General features: G+C 46.7%; 1 protein-coding gene across 4 annotated transcripts in view; it reads right to left on the bottom strand.

Annotated features, from left to right (window-relative positions):
* Window positions 1-1,825: 1,825 nt before the first annotated feature.
* The window catches only part of MPZL1 (myelin protein zero like 1), a 65,607-nt gene continuing 49,271 nt past the window's right edge, over window positions 1,826-18,161 (bottom strand). For 2 of the 4 annotated variants that reach the window (XM_086694296.1, XM_086694295.1), the window contains exons 3-6: window positions 17,175-17,388; window positions 16,293-16,425; window positions 13,841-13,943; window positions 1,826-2,185 (exon numbers count right to left, since the gene is read on the bottom strand). In XM_086694296.1, coding sequence (XP_086550422.1) covers window positions 2,084-2,185; window positions 13,841-13,943; window positions 16,293-16,425; window positions 17,175-17,388 — 552 coding nt within the window. In that variant the 3' untranslated portion in view covers window positions 1,826-2,083. The other 2 variants (XR_015246243.1, XM_086694297.1) reach the window with 2 other exon arrangements.

Below are 18,161 nucleotides of genomic sequence, written 5' to 3' on the forward strand. Positions count from 1 at the left end.
CAGGACCTGTGCAGAAAAAGGAGAGTGGCCCTTTCTCTGTAAGAAGCGACTGTAAGGAACCATTACACGTCGAAAGGCACACACTCGGTCTCTCAACAATTCGTGTTCTTTCTGCCTTAAAAACAGTCTCGGTCACAGCTTCTCACAGTGGCAAAGGTTTGCCAAGAATATTGTTAACTTGGCATCAGTTTGAAGAAGGGTGACAATGCCCGCACCCCCCACCCTCCCCAACACACACACACACACACACACACACACACACACACATACACACACGTCTTTTAAAGGCTCCTGTAGTTCTCACAATGGACGCAAGGAAGTTTTAGGACGCCAGGCAAAAGTGGACCGCTTTGCAGAAATGTCTCGGGGTGAGCCCTCTGCGTCCCTGGCTGGCTGGGGGCCTGTTAAATTCTGTTAAAACAAAATAATCTAGAAAAAGGGGGAATGACAATGTAAATGTGCTCGAGGACCTTCACCATGCTTTTCACTCCCAGCAAAAGATAAAAACTCAGAGGCCCGACAGGGGGTGGGGGTAGTCGGTGGAAGAAAGTGAGTTACTGGAAAGAATACCCAAAGTGTCTAGATTTTTCCTCATCTCATTGCTTACCAATTCCATGTGAATGGGAAAGAGTGGGAAGAAAAGGAAAAGCCAAAAAAGAAAAGGAAAACCAGAAACAAACCACCAAAAAAAGCCCCAAAACGGGAATGAGAAGAGATTCCCGAAAGAATGGTGCTAACAGCCCTGCTTGCTGATTTAAAAAAACCTAGACTGTCCTGAACCTCCGAGGTCTCTGAGGCACCGAGAAGCTATTGCAGAGCCACGACGGACGCTGCCTCTTGCTGGAATGATGACGGAAGCTTTTACAAGGCCGATTCTCCAGCGAGAGCTCTGGGGTACCACGGGCTGGCTTTCCAATTAGCCCATTTGTGCCCACTTAAAAGGAAATGAAGCTCGTCTCCTTCCGCTGTCTGGGGACCCTCATTTCAGGCAGCAAGGACTCTGGCAAAGAACGTTAAGTGGTACCTTTTAGCCTCCAGACGCTACCGCACTCCTCAAGCAGGGCCTGGCTTTTCTACTTCAATTTTTTTTTTTTTTAATTTTTTTTTTTTTTCAACGTTTATTTATTTTTGGGACAGAGAGAGACAGAGCATGAACGGGGGAGGGGCAGAGAGAGAGGGAGACACAGAATCGGAAACAGGCTCCAGGCTCTGAGCCATCAGCCCAGAGCCCGACGTGGGGCTCGAACTCCCGAACCGCGAGATCGTGACCTGGCTGAAGTCGGACGCTTAACCGACTGCGCCACCCAGGCGCCCCGTGGCTTTTCTACTTCAGTTGCGTGTATGGCATTGATCTGAAAGTACCTGGAAAGAAGTGACCTTGGCATTCACCCTTTGCTAGTCTTGCTATGATGGGTCCACACACTGATTAAGATAAAGGGCGGGACGTTAAAGTAAGCCTCACACACGAAGCAAAAAACAAAAACAAAAACAAAAACAAAGAAACCCACGCCTGGATTTTAGAGAGACAAACACCAACAAAAACCCTCAAACGGTGTCCAAGTGGCAGAGCTCGTGGATGTTTTCTAAAAACGACAGCCGAACAGGTGGTGCAGACACTGGGTAGAGGCCACCCTGGAAGTGCTCCCATCACCGGTATCCCCACTCTCCAACCCCAATAAAAGCTAAGACCGGTTAAGCCCTTAGACCAAAGGGCCACGTCTACTCGAATACAAAGATCGGCTACCACCTCCGGTAAGGCAAACCACACCTAAAGCACAGCGACAGGAATGTTTCTGACTTTGCTCAACTGTAAATGACCCTGAAGGAAAGCACAAAACAGCAAGACAATTTATATACACGTAGAGTCATAGCATCTTTTCATCATGCAATACTGGCTCCCCACATCGGATTAAATAGAATAGTCACGCATATCGTCTATACACGTCTTCTCCTCCCTCCATGAATACACGTGTGCTCGACCTTGCCCAGGTCTCCAAGGCCACACGTGGTCACGGGCTACACTTGCTGCGTAAGAGTCCAGTTTGGATCTGCTTCTTGCTTCGGACACGTTCTGGGTCTTCTCTCAATTTTTCCGGATGTCCGCATACACCACAGACTCTGACTTGTTAATCTTGTCACTGTGATGTCCGCCAGAGTGGTCTAACTGCGCATATATGACTGGGCCCTGGAGAAGAGAAGGACAGCTATTAGGGATCTGGGGAAACGGGCGGTCCCTTCGAGGGCAGGTGCAGAAGCAATCATTAGAGTGCTAACATTAGGGTTCCAGAGTAAAGGGTTCCTTCTTCGGAAGGTCTTCCAGAAGATCTCTTAGGAGCAGGATGTCTAGGACTGACTTTATCACCAAGGCTGGGCTGCTCCGGTAACAGTTAATGATGGTGCCCAGAGGTGTTACCTTACTCTGCGCGGCTGTGTATCTGTTTGGGAGTTTCTATACAATGCAATATTCCTCCTCAGGAATTGCCCGTATCTTAGTCCCGGTCACAGGGCTCCTCAACCCTTGGAACTGGGATCCGAGGACGAAGATGGGGACTTGTACCAACCTGAGACCCACGGACGTGGTGAGCCTCAGAATGATGCACGTAGGAAACCAGTGTGTTGGATGCCAGCAAAGTCACGAACGATTTGAACTGGTCGCTTTGTACAAATAGGTGCTTAGAGACACTTCAAATATTCTCCCATGTACATACCTACCGTATAATCCTTTTAGTCTGATCCTATCATAACCAATAAAGGTACTGCTTCTTTAATATTTAAGAGCAGGTAACTATTTTTCCTATTTCAAAATAAAAAACCAAGAAGCTACGATGCAAAGAAAACCCTGCATGGACGAGTGTAGAAGAGGTCCTCCCCTCGGCCTCAGCAGGGAGGAAGGGGGCTGCAGGGTCCCAGCGGGGGCAGCCAGGGGAGGTGGGCTGCGGGCGGGGGTGGGGTGGGGGGGCGGGGCACGGTGAGTTCTTGGACGCCTGGGGAGGAGGTCTGAGCAGAGGCTGGGGTTTCAAATATCAGACCGGTGCTTGCATTTCATGACCCTTATAGACCCTTCCAACCCAGAGATTCTAAAATTGTAAACAACCACAAAATGGCCCCGACTGTAAAAGAAAAGTCCAATCTAACCCAAAGTCAACTCTTCTCCCCATCCAGGAAAACTCTCCTTGAGAAGTCGAATACTGTGCTTAAGCTTCCAACTTTGGAATCATAAGCTCGGTAGCCAAAAGCCTGTGTTTCGACTAAACATCCTCATTCCCACCTAGGAGGCCCACAGCCTGCATCCCCCCGGGTGTCACGGCGGATCCTGGGGGGTGTGGGCACTCGAACTCGAACTGTGTCTCTGGCCCGCAGCCTGCCCACTAACAGACGGCGATTGAGACCGCTGTATAGACTGTCCAGCCGACGGCAGGTGCACGAGTGAGCCAGCGGAGATCAGCTGCTCTGCCCCCCGACCAGAAGACCCACCCAACCAACCTAGAGAATTGGGAGCCGAATAAATGGTGGCTGTTTAAGCCCTTATGTTTCGGGGTGGTTTGTTACACTGCATTAGGTAACTGACACACTAGGGGAGTGGAACAGAAAGAGAACAGAGAAAGCAAAGAAGAAAAAGAACACAGAATAATCTGAGAATCAGCCAGTAAATGTTAAAATACCAATTAAGGCCTCTCATGTGAGACAGTGCGGTCTTTCATGACAAGAGGACACAACAATTTGTTGAAAGCAACTGGGAAATCACTAAAGAATAAAAGAAACTCCCTCCTGTTGATGGGTTTGGTTTTTACAAATTGCTTACCACTATCCAACGCCCTCACTCTCCTTCCCTCTTAGAATAGGGTCCTGAGGTCAGGGATTTTGTTAGTTACGTGCCTAGAGCAGTACTGGGCAGACCCAGTAGGTGCTGGGTGAAGGGGTGGATGACAAAATGGAACCAAAGGACTTCTGGGATGTAGGTCAAGATCAGGCATCTGCTGGCAGGTCTAGTTCAGTCTAAATTTTTTTTTTTTAATGTTTATTTTTGAGAGAGAGAGAGAGAGCACAGCGGGGGAGGGACAGAGAGAGAGGGAGACACAGAATCTGAAGCAGGCTCCAGGGTCTCAGCTGTCAGCACAGAGCCCGACGCGGGGCTCGAACCCACAGACTGAGCGATCGTGACCTGAGCCGAAGTCGGATGCTCGACCGACTGAGCCACCCGGGCGCCCCAGGTCTAGTTCAATCTAGAACAGCTCTCTGAAGCTGGGTTCTCAGGATTAATTGGAAGCTGAAAGTATCCTTGGTCTCTGTGGAACACAGAGGATCCAGGGAATCAACATCAACTTGGAAATGACTGCCATTGCGAAGACAGTCACTTCTGGGGACTCGAGAATTAAAACAACCCCCGGAACAGCATTATCAGTAATCTAGCTGTTTTTACCATACATCTTGGCATTCACCCTTTCCACCCTCCACTTTTTTTTTTTGGCGGGGGGGGGGGGGCGGGGGGTAGTGAGGGAACTTTGCCACCAAGAAATAACAACAAATGAAAAATGGCTCTGGGTAGATCTTTCCCCAACTATTTACTACACAAATTATCCTTAACTCCTGAAAATATTTCAAGACACGAACCGCTTAACCCGGGTCTTTTCTTTTAGCGCCAATTTGAGAGAAAGTTACTCCTGGATTCCACGTGCATGGAATGTATTCCAATCTGAAAACGTACTGGTGAGGGTGAGGGTGAGGGGAGAGGGCTGGGGGAGACCGAGGAGGCCTGTAGCTGCACTCAGGCACTAACCACGCCGAAGCCACTGTGTTGACTGTGTCCGGCCACCCACTTGCCACGGTCTCTGCGACCCTTTCTAACCTCAGTCACACCCGAGCCCCTGGCACAGGCACCACCAAGAGAGAACACCTGCTTCCACCACGTGCTCGGTGACTTTCACTCGACACCTTTGTCAGTGTCTCTGCCGCACACAGATGCGAAACGCAGCTGCGTATTACGACTCCGAGGTCGATGAGACTGACGATCGAAACAGAGTTGAAAAGAACCGGACAGACACGAGGCCGTGAGCACCTGCCTGCCTTCCAGCCAGACAGATCTGGGCCTCCCACCAGCTCTGCCGCTAATGAGTAACCTTTAGCAGGTGACTACACCTAACCAAGCCTCAGTCTCTCCGCGTGTAAAACAGGGACAAGACAACGTGCCTCGCCGGGCTGCTGTGGGGACAGGGTGAGGCAATGCCCGGGGGGCTTCCTCAAGCATCACCAGGTCTGTGCGCCCAGCCGACCAGTACAGAACTAGTCCGTTCAATCACCCCTCCCCCCAGGCCTGCCTGTTGCCTACGAAACATGACCCATTTCCAGAAAAGGATCTAGAAAGCCAACGCCTCAGAAAAGATACCCACAAAAATTATTTTAAACTAAGCTTTACAAAGAAAGAATGGTACCTCTCATCCCTGATGCCGCGATACCCCAAGGAGGGCCTACCGAACACCCTTCCTCACCCAACCTTCCACACCCGATTCGCTGGAAGGACCTTGCTTTAGGTTCGGGTGTGCACCCTCCCTTTGCTTGGGTAAATGACCCCACCCTGCCCCGCCCCCAGGCGTGAAGCCAGTCATAACTCCTGTCCCTTTGCAGATGCCTGGAAGAGGCAACAGCATGTGACCCGTCCCCAAAGGGGACCCAGAAGTTCGCTGGGGGGCTTCTGGTAAAGGTTTCCCTCCATAATAAAAACTGCAGGGAAGGAGACTCAGCTCTTCCCTGCCCCCTCCCCAGCTGTTGCCTCTTCTCATGTCCGGCCTGGAACCAGGGCAGCTGCAGGAAGGAGCCTGGGAATAAAGACAATATGCAGAGGATACGATGGAAAGACCTGGTGTGGACGACACCGTTGGGCCACAGCCCGGAAGAACCCAGACAGACGTACAGTGCTTGGGACTCTTGTGAGTTAACAGACCTCTTCCTTTTTTTAAAAAGTTTTTTTTTTTACTTTTGAGAGACAGCAGCCTCCAGGCTCTGAGCGGTCAGCGCAAAGCTGGATATGGGGATCGAACTCACGAACCGCGAGATCGTGACCTGAGCTGAAGTCAGACGCTTAACCGACTGAGCCGCCCAGGCGCCCCATAAGCCTCTTACTTAATTTGAAAGCCACTTTTATTCAAGCTTTCTGTTACTAAGTCTTCCAATTATAACAAAAACGGTCACCAAGGACAGACAAATAATACAGCAAACTTAATGTCCTGCCCGGGTGTTACATCTTTTGTAAATTTCCTTGTTAGTGCATTCTGGATGCTATTCGTCTTCTGATAAGGTATTTACTCATCCAAGTGGTCATTACTAATGCTATTAGTTAGCATGACGCCTGCAGGCAGGAAATGGAAGGTTTTGCTGATCAGGGAACATGTCACGGTAGAACCCTTGGAGGAAAGCACCGAGGGATCGTCCGCAAATATTCCCATCCACACCCCTACTTCACTGACCTGATTGCTAAGGTGGGCAGCAACTGCCTAAACCTGTTCTTATAAAGCACAGTGCACCAGGGGCCCTTATAATTAAATACAGAAAAATGAGGGGTGCCTGGGTGGCTCACTCAGTTAAGCGTCCAACTCTTGATCTCAGCTCAGGTCTTGATCGCAAGCTTGTGAGTTTGAGCCCCACACTGGGCTCCACAATGGGCATGAAGCCTACTTAAAAAAAGAAAAAAGGGGGCGCCTGGGTGGCGCAGTCGGTTAAGCGTCCGACTTCAGCCAGGTCACGATCTTGCGGTCCGTGAGTTCGAGCCCCGCGGCAGAGCCTGGAGCCTGTTTCCGATTCTGTGTCTCCCTCTCTCTCTGCCCCTCCCCCGTTCATGCTCTGTCTCTCTCTGTCCCAAAAATAAATAAACGTTGAAAAAAGAAAATTAAAAAAAAAAAAAAAAAGAAGAAGAAGAAAAATGAGAAGATCAACTTGCCCTAACCCATTATTTCAGAGACGAGAACAGACGCTGAAGTTAAGTAATTCTCCCCAAGATAACACCATTGGCTAGACCCCAGAGTCAGTGCTAGTTTGTAACACATCACTAATTGTTTTTTAAAAATTTTTTAAATGTTTATTTATTTTTGAGAGAGAGAGACAGAGCATGAGTGGGCGAGGGGCAGAGAGAGAGGGAGACACAGAATCCAAAGCAGGCTCCCGGCTCTGAGCTGTCAGCACAGAGCCCAATGCTGAGGGGCTCGAACCCATGAACTGCGAGATCGTGACCTGAGCTGAAGTTGGACGCTTAACCGCCTGAGCCACCCGGGCACCTCACACATCATTAATTCTGAAAACACTACCCTGGAGTTTATCTAAATACAAAGATTTCCTCAAGGCTGTTGGTCAGGGTATTAAAAAACAATAATGACAACAATTATTCATTAGGCTATGTATAAAAAAATTCTCCACATAATGGAAAATCCTAAAAATGATCTCAACATCCCAGGAGACTCGAAGGTTCTCCAGGGCAGGGCCTGGGTGTTAATCACCCCTGCATCTCCCGTGTTCGGCCCACACTGCACGTACAGTAAGCACTCACCTGTGTGTGGAAGTGATCAAAACAGAACATACAAAGGGATGATTAGATTCTTTAATTTTTTTTTTAACGTTTTTATTTATTTTTGGGACAGAGAGAGACAGAGCATGAACGGGGGAGGGACAGAGAGAGAGGGAGACACAGAATCGGAAGCAGGCTCCAGGCTCTGAGCCATCAGCCCAGAGCCCAACGCGGGGCTCGAACTCACGGACTGCGAGATCGTGACCTGAGCTGAAGTCGGAGGCTTAACTGACGGCGCCCCTTGGGATGATTAGATTCTTAAAAGAATTATTGTTTGGTTGTGCCCAACTTATAAAACGGATTTAATCTCCTAAATTCCCTAATGAGGTCAAGTTTCCCAAACTGTGAAAACCATTGTGGCCTTAGTTTGAACAAACTGAAGACACAGCTACCATAAAGGATTCTGGAGAGAACCACCTCCGTTAAATACTCTGGGGCTCTGAAATGTATGCACCCCTGAGACAGAAGCTGAAGGTAGCATGTGGTGGTGAATAAAAACACACACCAGGGTCACCTGCTAACGCTCTACGGGGCTTGCAGAGTAAGTGAAGAGAATGTTTTAACCTTAGGGTGACATTCCCTGTTGTAAGTTGACACGCCCACTAAACGCAAATCTAAATGAAACAAATACTAGAAGATACATTTGTTAGGAAATCACACGGTCCACTTCCAAGCCTTGGGTTAACTGGCACAGGATTGGTAAATTCCAGAAACGTGCAAGGCAGAAACTAGTTTTAACAAGCTCCACTGGAAACTAAAAAGTTTGGTAGGCAAGATGAAAATAACCGAGGAAGACCCAGGGGACTCCAGGTCCATGCCACCTGAACAGAAACCCTGCTTTACAACAGGACGGGGAGAGCGGGGGCCTTCAGGGGTCTGCACTGAGCCCGAGGAAAGAAGCCAAGAATCGACTATGAGGAACACCCCAAAGCTAACCTGGCGTTATCTTGCAAATGCCGAAAAATGCCAATAGAGATCGACACGGTGCGTGAATTCTCACCAACCTCTAGAAAATGCCGTCGAGTCAGGCCTGGGCAGAACCCTGGGGGGCTTACTCACAGGAAGTGAGGCAGTCTCTGACTCCAGAACAGGAGGCACGGCTGGGGGAGGTGTCTGCACTGAAAACGGGGTGGGCGAGTCTGCTTCCTGAACAGTGAGCCCTCATCTCTCCTTCCTCTGTTCAACTCCCAAGCTGGAGATCAGATTTCCTTCTGGAAAAATTGACTAACTCGAGAGAAAGGACCCTCTGCAACTGACACTTAGAGGCCCCGAACTGGAAAACAGCCAGCACTTTATACAAACAGCGAAGCCCACCACCCCCCCCCACCCGGGAAACTCTATCTCTGCACAAAGAGCTGATCAGATTTGAGTACCTTATTTTTCAAATGATTTGATTTATTTTTGAGGGGGGGAAGGGCAGAGCGAGGGGGGAACGGGGATCCGAAGTGGGGTCTGAGCTGTCAGCACAGAGCCCGATGTGGGGCTTGAACTCAAGAACTGTGAGATCATGACCTGAGCTAAAGTCAGACACTCAACTGACTGAGCCACCCAGGCGCCCCTAGATGTGAGTACCTTAATTAAATATGATGGATAGCCAAGGATCATTGGGCATTTGAGTAAAGCTTCTAATATGAAAGACAGAAATGATAAGAGAAAAAGGCAATTCAAAAGAAACAGCAAAATCAAATGATGGGAGAAAACATTTACAAAATCACAGAAAACAGAAGAAAAAATGATATGCTCAGAGAGGTAAGACTATGCATTCATGAAAACAATGGGGCGCCTGGGTGGCTCAGTCGGTTAAGTGGCCGACTTCAGCTCAGGTCACGATCTCGCGGTCCGTGAGTTCGAGCCCCGCGTCGGGCTCTGTGCTGACAGCTCAGAGCCTGGAGCCTGTTTCAGATTCTGTGTCTCCCTCTCTCTGACCCTCCCCCGTTCATGCTTTGTCTCTCTCTGTCTCAAAAATAAATAAACGCTAAAAAAAAATTAAAAAAAAAAAAAAAAAAAAAAAAAAAAAAAAAGAAAACAAGTAGAGGACAGTAGAGGACGTTATAGTTAGAGAATAAGAAATAGCTCTTGAGGGGTGCCTACGTGGCTCAGTTGATTAAGCGTCCGATTTCAGCTCAGGTCACGATCTTGCGGTTTTTGAGTTCGAGCCCCGCGTCGAGCTCTGTGCTGACAGCTCGGAGCCTGGAGCCTGTTTCAGATTCTGTGTCTCCCTCTCCGTCTGCCCCTCCCTTGCTCATGCTCTGTCTCTCTCTGACTCAAAAGTAAATAAAAGATTAAAAAAAAGTAAAAAAAAAAAAAAAAAAAGAAATAGCTCTGGAAAATAAAAAGCTGAAATTTAATATTCAATAAAAGTTGGAGATAATATTGCAGAAATTTGCTAGAAAGCAGAACAAAAACTGCAAAACAAAACATAAGAAAACTAAAGGACTGATCTAGGAGTTGGTCCAATTCCTGGTAGGAATTTCCAAAAAGAAAGAACCGAAAATGGAAGGAAGAACATCTCTAAAGAATAATGGAAGAAAATATCCTAAAACTGAGGGACACAGTTTTCAGACGGAAAGAGCCCATGGAGCAACCAGCACAATGAATAAAAAAGACTCACAATTTTATAAAATTTCAGAACACAAGGGATAAAAAAGATTCTGACAGGTGGAATAAAACCGCTACCAAAGAAGCAGGAATCAGAACACGGCAACTTAGCACTGGAAGCTAGAAAAATCGACAATGTCTCAAAATACTGAAGGAAAACAATTTATAACCTGGAATCCTACCCAACTGCATTATCGAGCACGTCAGAGGGAGGAGAGTAAAAACAACTTTAGACATGCTAGAAACAAATGTGTTATCTTACAGTTTCGGAGGCCAGGAGGGCTAAACTCAAGTATCAGCAGGGCTGCGTTACTCTGGGGGCCGTGGGGGGAACCCACCTCCTTGTTCTTCCCGGCTTACGGAAGCTGCCTGCACTCCTTGGCTTGAGACTCCGTCCTCTATCTTCAAGGCCCAAGGTATAGCATCTTCAAATCTCTCCCTGACTCTGACCCTCCTACCTCTCTCTCTCACAAGGACCCCTGTGATGACACTGGGTCCGCATGGATTATCCAGGAGAATCTCCCCATTTCACAAATGAAATTCTCCCCATTTCAAGGACCCCATCCTTGATCAGAGCTGTGGGGTCCTTGTGAAAGGTGAGGCAATACCTTCCACAGGTCCTAGGAATTAGAATCTGGACATCTCTGGGGTCATTATTCTGCTTATCAAACAAAGCCTCAAAATTTTTATCTCCTGTGCATCTTTTCTCAAGAAGTTATGGATGATATGTTCCACTGTAACATGAGAATAAACTAAAAAGGTGAAGACCTGAGGTCTAAATAAGAAATGAGTAAATGAAATTCCTTGGGAGAGGAGGCCCAGGATGACTGCTCTGCAGCAGCCTAAGGCACAACAAAACTACAAGATTCTAACAGGTATGTCTCCAAAAAGAAAATGAAACCAACAGAATATGTGGCATGTTTGAAGGTGTTCCAATTAGAGAGTTCTGAGAAGGAATATAAATATGTACTTAGAAAACTATGCAAACAAAAAATGAGGCAAATATTGGCTCCGTGAAAAACAAAAAAGTATAAAAGGAAGCATATATATGTGGTACAACAGTGAAACACAAACAGGTGCATGTGGCACTGAAATATACCTAAATACAGTGAGATACACACTGGGGAGAGGCTGGTGTATATATATGTATGTGTACAGAGTGTGTGCAGGGAAGAAAGGCTGGGAGAAAAAGAAATGTATATTCTCATTTTTCATAGTATGGAGTCAGTAGATAGTATCTAAAATTGAAGTACTGAAGTAGCAATGTGATAAAGTTGTTCAGAAACATGAAGATAAATATCAGAAGAAATAGTGAAAAGAATAGAAAGCGTTTGCTATTATTCTTTGATTTTTTTTCCTTACTCCCTTCTCTTTCCTTTCCTTTCCAGACTCCCATCAGATTGTTTGATATTGTTCATTTTCACTCGTCTGCTCGTCTCTTCATGCTTCATTTTGGATAATTTCTATTGCTGTGTCTTCAAGCTTACTGATCTTTTCTTCTATAGTGTCTAATCTGTGGTTTACACCATCCAATGTTTTGTTTTATTTTGTTTTGTTTCCACTTTGGTCTTTTTTATATTTCCTCATTATGTCAAGGTTTCCTTTACATCATTCAGGTTATTTAGAAGATTCATCATACTTGTTTAAAAGTCCTGGTTCTATGAATTCCATTGTCTGTCATTTCTGGGTTTGTTTCTGTCGATTGGCTTTTCTCTTATTTATGTTTTTATTTTCTTGCTTCTCTGTACGTGTGGTAATTTTTGACCGGTGCTGGACTTGGTAAACTTTGCATTGTTGGGTGCTGAGTTTTGTTGTATTCTTGTAAAGGGTGTTGGGTTTTGTTATGGCACGCAGCTAAAATACTTTCTTAGTTTGATTCTTTAAAGGCCTCCTTTTACGCTTTGTTATGGCAGATCCACAGCATCCTTATTCTGGTGCTACCTTAACCCCACTACTAACGCATGACCATTCTGAGGACCACGACCGATATTCTGTATATTATGAGTTCTCTGCACTCTGGCTTTTAGGAACACAAACAATTCCTAGCCCTGTAGGATATCATATAACCTATTGCTTTTCAAGTGGTTCTTTCTCTGGTTGTAGGGTCTTTTCTCCCATGCATGCAAAAAACTATACTCAGAAAAGGCTCAAGGGAGCCCCACCACTCCAGATGTCTGAAACTCTCTTCTTCTCTGTGTAGTTTCTTCTTTGCTGCAGCAAGCCTAGCTACGTTGGCTTCTCCAAACACTGACTTCTGCCTCCTCAATTCGGCGAAACAACTGAGCTCCATCTCTGTTTCTTCTCCTGGCACTGCAGTGTGGAAACTGCTTCAAGGCAGTAAACTCAGACGATCACAGGACTCCTCGTTTCCTTTCTCTTAGGGAAAACAGTACCATTCAACCTGTTTGCCAATGTCCCCAAACCATTTGTTTCCTAGTCTGCTTTCAGCGGGTGAGCAACTCCCAGAGCACTTCAAAGGCAGAAAAAAAGTTTCCAAGGCTTTTTAGATCTTAGGCCCAACTCTCAAGCCTTTATTCACAACCCTATTCTCATTCACAATCCAAATTAGTGTATCTGAGGTATACTGTGTTATCCAAGAGAGACAGACAGACTAGGAGTAAGTCATGAGCCCTGATGCTGTTATGACAAAGAATGTACGGTCTAGAAACTTGAGCTCTAGCCCTAATTTTGTTGTTAGCTGGGTATGAGCTTTTAGTAATTAAATACCACAATGCCTCAGTTTCCTCACTATGTATTAACACCTTTACTTCCTTTTGAATCCATCCGACCTCTAAAACACCTCAGGGAAAAGCTGTAACTAACCAAATTCCTTAGGATGCTTTCGACCCCAGAAGAACAAAATTGCTCTACAACAGAATTGTATATACTAAGCTGTGGAATTTTTGCCACGCCACAATTACAGTTACAATAGCATAGCCAAAACACAGTATTAACCGTGATGCTAGATTCTGTGCTAAGTTCTAAATAAAAGTTCTTTCTCTTCTGTACTTTAAAAAAAGTATGTTTTTTTTTTTTTTTTTTTTATTTAGAGGGAGAGAGAGCGCACAGGAGCAGGGGAGAGGCAGAGAGGGAGACCGAGAATCCCAAGCAGGCTCTGTGTTATCAGCATAGAGCCTGACGCAGGGCTCGAGCTCACAAACTGTGAGGCCATGACCTGAGCCGAAATCAAGAGTCAGACGCTTCAACGACTGAGCCCCCAGGCGCCCCTTCTGTACTCTCTATAAGAAGCAGAAATTGATGCCTTTCCGTGTTCATCCAGCCTGCCAGTTATCCAGATAAATGTTGACTTTCAATTTCTTCTGAAGAATTCATACAAAGTAATTTTTTTATTTTCAATACCAAGAATATCAACTCTTCCCTGCGAATTTCTGGTCCTAGAGAGGACCTCAAAACAGAATCTAGGTCTTTGGATTTATTTCCTTAAGCAATGAAGGAATTACACCTGCCAAAGCCGTTTCCTAATTTCATTCGGGCCAGAGGAGCCACGTTATTGGCGAACAATCTGTTAGTGGTGCTTACGATCCTCCCCAGCCAGCATATTTCCCCTCGTCCTCTCTTGCTCTGTTTTCTGTCTTACTCCGCTTCTGTCTCACGGCTCAGTGTCCTCTCCTGCACCAGGCAAGTGGCAGAGAGCACAGGGCGGAGGGCAAAAGGGCAATCAGCCGTTACCTGGTGAGATCCAGAAGGCAGGCTCTTTACTAGACCCTCTGTGTCGCAGGGGGACTTCCGGGGAGCCTGCTTAACCGGTGAGACACTCTCTGATGTACTGCAGCTGATGAGTTGGCAATGTGGAGAACAGATGTAAAAAAAAAAAAAAAAATTAATTAAAATAAAGGGGGAAAAATATAGAAATGCAAGTGATGACAAGATGAAGCCGCAGATAGAACAAAACACGACAGAACGATGAGTGTCAAAATGATCACAGATCTTGAGACTTTTTTTTTTAATCCCTGACACTATCTCTTGTAAGTCAGTGAACCTCCTCTGGGCTAAATACAGAAACCAGTACGGTGCCACCTCTTTGCCTCACTGTGCAATAATCCTGTCTCCTGAAGGGCCTCTGGCTATAGTGCCCATTTATCCTCTGGCTGCTTCGTGTGTTTCTCCTGCCGTCACTCCTCTGGGATGAAGGTTTACGGGAGTAAGCTAAGCCTTCGTAACAGCAATGCAAGGCGAGCCCCTGCTGAATTTATTTCCCGAATTACAGATCCACATCGAAGCTGCAGTCTTGGCTCATCTCATTCCTTTCATTCCCTAGTTCCCCATCTTCGGTGTCCCCCGCCAGAACTACAACCAAACCGAAGAAAACCCAGGAAGTCATGAGTGATAAGAAACTGTGGAATGCCACATCACACAGGCTGGACTTTTTCAAGGGCCCGGGGGCGGGGGGGGGGGGGGGGTTCTTTAACAACAAGGATTCTCTCGTAAATAAAGAAGGGAAGGCAAATGCCGGGAGGGAACTCTTTAGGGATTCTCTATTGGTACTTGTCAGAGCTTCAATCCTTTCGGATGTATTTTTAAAGAAAATCTTAGGAGTTTGGCAAGGTTCACGTTCAAGTGTTGTCACGAAGACCGAAGCCAGCTGTGTGTTTAAGCTGCGTCTTCTCTGAAACGGGAAGCTTTGCATCCCAAATGAAAATGGTCTGAGTATCTAACACAGAGAGGGTCTCAATCACAACACAATTCATGCATAAAAGAACACTAAAACACACACACACATACACATACATACACACACACACACACACACACACGCACACACACACACACAAAGCCATTCTACATGAAGAACATATATATTCGGATAATCGTACAAGCCCTAGGAAACCTGACAACCCAGTTTCACTGGGCTGGTATGCTCGACAAGTTGCCAGTGCAAACGCAGGACGTATTTGCGGACAAACCATAATAACTGTTGGGTTAGCTCGGAGCAAGCTAGTTAGTCGTCAACAAGGGAGATGGGCTGAATACGTACACACGAATGTTAACAGCAACGGGCGATGTGATTAGTTACCATGTGTCTAGTGTAGGTGGAAGGAGACCCCAGCCCTGTTACAGTCCCAGTGTGTCGTCTATGTCAGCTTTTCTTAAGAAGTGGAAGATAAGCAGGATCTGATCCCGGCACACCAAGGTAGAAAAAGGGAGGGAGGGGGGAAAAAAAACCGAAGTAAGAAGAAAAGCAGCATTCACGACGCCATGCAGGATTCGAAGGCACGCTCTTCCGCCCCTTTATTAACCCCAAAGCGAAGAACTACAGAGGCTGGTATGTCCCCATCCTGGATTAGTCTCCCGTTGAAAACCAACACTCCGGTTATATTTCCTCGTAAAGCACTCACCATGCAAGGGGGGGAGATACAGTCGGCAGAACAGAAGCATTCCGAGCAAACAGTATCTGAATTTGAACACTCGAGCTTGTTTAAAACACGGCACTCCTAAAGCCTGGCGCAGAGGGGCCCGGGTTCCCGCCGTCCACGAGCAAGGGGGCCCGGGGCATGCAACCCTCTCAGATCACCGTGCCTTCGGGCTGGGTAAGCTGCGCCCGTGCACGTGGGACCCGGCTCGTGCTACAACTGGAACCCAGCCTCCGCTCAGTCTTACCCCACGAGTTCTACATAGCTTACATGGGTCAGCTGTCCAGCTGGAGTTGGGGAGAGAGAAGGTCCTCGGTTAGGCACACACCCTCTGCTCCAAGGGAACAGCCATAAACAAAAACAAAATCTATTCCCCTCTATGTTTGGGTGCCCAACTTTTACTGTATCCCAGTTTGGATGGGTCCAGCCATGCACTCCAGAATGATCAAAGCAATATAGCTGCTTACAAAAGTACAGAAAGGAAAAGCCCTCATCATCACGTCCGTCAGCTGAAGCCATTTACCGGCTTCACTGCACCAAACCGAAGAAAGGCACATTGATCCCTCTGAAGCAGGGATTAGTGTCACAGCCCACGTCTGACAGCAGGCCACCGATTTCTGCGTGCCCACGTCGGCACGCCTCTGATTCTGGTGCAAATGCGAACAGTAACTAATTCTTCACAATTCTTTTTCCATAAAAAATACAGGCAGTTTTTGATTCCTTCCCCCACCCCCCCCCCGCCCTTCCCCCCACAAAGCAGTGCATCTTACCCAGTGTAGTCTCGTTTAGAGTTTCTCCTTCTATAGAGGACAGCCAGGATCATGCTGATGAGCAGAGTGAGCCCTAGGACCACGGCAGTAACTATACCCACCACCACCCAAACTGGAAACACGGGCAAGATCTCTAGAGAGAAAGAACAAAATTGTTTTAAGGTGCTTTGCTACCAAGAGAAGACTTGGGATTTTATGAAATTAGTAAGCGAGCGCTTTAGCGGTGACCACGTCCTCTTTTATCGTCCGCGTTATGAACTTCTGGTGTCTAACTGAGGATGTACACATCCTAAAGAATGAGCTTCAGGGCCAAGCGTTTCTGCACACACAATCCCTCCCTTTCAATGCTCTGAAGTCAAAGAAAATCCAGGGTGTGAATTCACCTCACTGTGCTCTCCAACAAAGCAGACTTTGTCTCAAAAGGAGACACCAGAACCTGCATTTCCTGCTTATTTTCAAAAAAAAGAAGAAAAAAAAAAAAAAAAGGAAGGTTGGGGGGAGAAAGAACTGTACTGTTTTTGCAAACGTTAAAACTTTCTCCTGGAGAATGGAGAAGCAGTATTCATTTTCTCTCCCGGTGCCCACCCCACCCAAGCACAGCGGATTTGGTCTTAACTTCTGATAAACACTGAAAACTGGACACTCCCGAAACCGGACCAGCAGGCTCCAGGTATCCGAAGGAGGAGGCCGGTTGCTACAGCTGTGTGAGTGTGGCTCCCCGCACCCTGGCACGTGAGGAGGGACCACAGGTGCACAGAAACAGGGACATAGCTAGCACAAAAACGTCCCTTCCAAATGCACCCGGAGATGGAACTCTTGTTCTCCAACTAAACCGGAGATAAAGGGGACTGCACCATCACCGCCGAAATACTCAAGAAGTACCTTTCTCTACAACATAGAGCCTAATGTGTCCTGGCTGAACAACAATGTCAGGAGGGTTCTTGACATCACAAATATAGGTGCCGTTGTGTATAAACTGCATATTTTCTATGTTGATTGACGCATCTTTCTTGTCGAGGTCTCCAGCCCAGCTGATCCTGTCCTTAAACGGTGGGTAATTCCCCGGATACACCTGCCCTTGCGAGTAGTGGAAAAACTGCAATTAGAAAAAAAAAGAACACATGAGATTTTCTAAAGGCAGACGCTCTAAACTCTGTAATAGGCATGCTGTGTGTGGAAGTTTCTTTTTTTAAAAAAGACTTCATACAGAAAGAAATACAACTTCGTATCGCAAATAAGCTATGGAATCTAAGCCAGACCGTTTAGAAATCACAGGGTTCAATCCTATTTCAGTGGAAGAAATAAACTCATGTGTCATCTTAAATCTTCGCAATATACCCCTGATGTAGTGATTACTGCCCACTTTTTCATATAGAAGGAAAAGGAGACTCAAAGAAGCCATTTGCCCAAGGTTACAGTGATAACAGGTGATGAATCCAAAGTCAAAGTCAGGACCATCTGACCCTTCACAGCCAGTGATTGTCATCGTGACAGAGCCTGTGAATCCAAAAGTTTCAGTCTGGATTCATGAAGTTTACTATTTAGTTATACAAAGACATGAAGAAAACAAAGCCTAAATATGACAGATCAGTTAGTCTGATGGGTTTCTCCCTCTTATGTATCAGTTTCCTCTGGAAATGGCATGGGTGTGTGAGTGGAAGCCCAGACACCCCCAATGTTCTCGCTTCTCTTTGAAGAGTCAGACTCTAGCTCACTCTTTCCTCACACCTGCTTTTAGTCAAGGAACTCCTTTCTCAAAGAAAACGTTGACAAGGGCTGGTCAAGCCCAGCACCTTGGAAACTAGATTAAGGCCTGGCAAGTGGGGATCTATCCTGATACCTGGCTTCAATCCAAGCATCTCGGCAGGA

This window comes from Puma concolor, chromosome E4, assembly GCF_028749965.1.
Source record: "Puma concolor isolate L17-30 chromosome E4, mPumCon1.1.hap2, whole genome shotgun sequence".
NCBI classification, from domain to species: domain Eukaryota; kingdom Metazoa; phylum Chordata; class Mammalia; order Carnivora; family Felidae; genus Puma; species Puma concolor.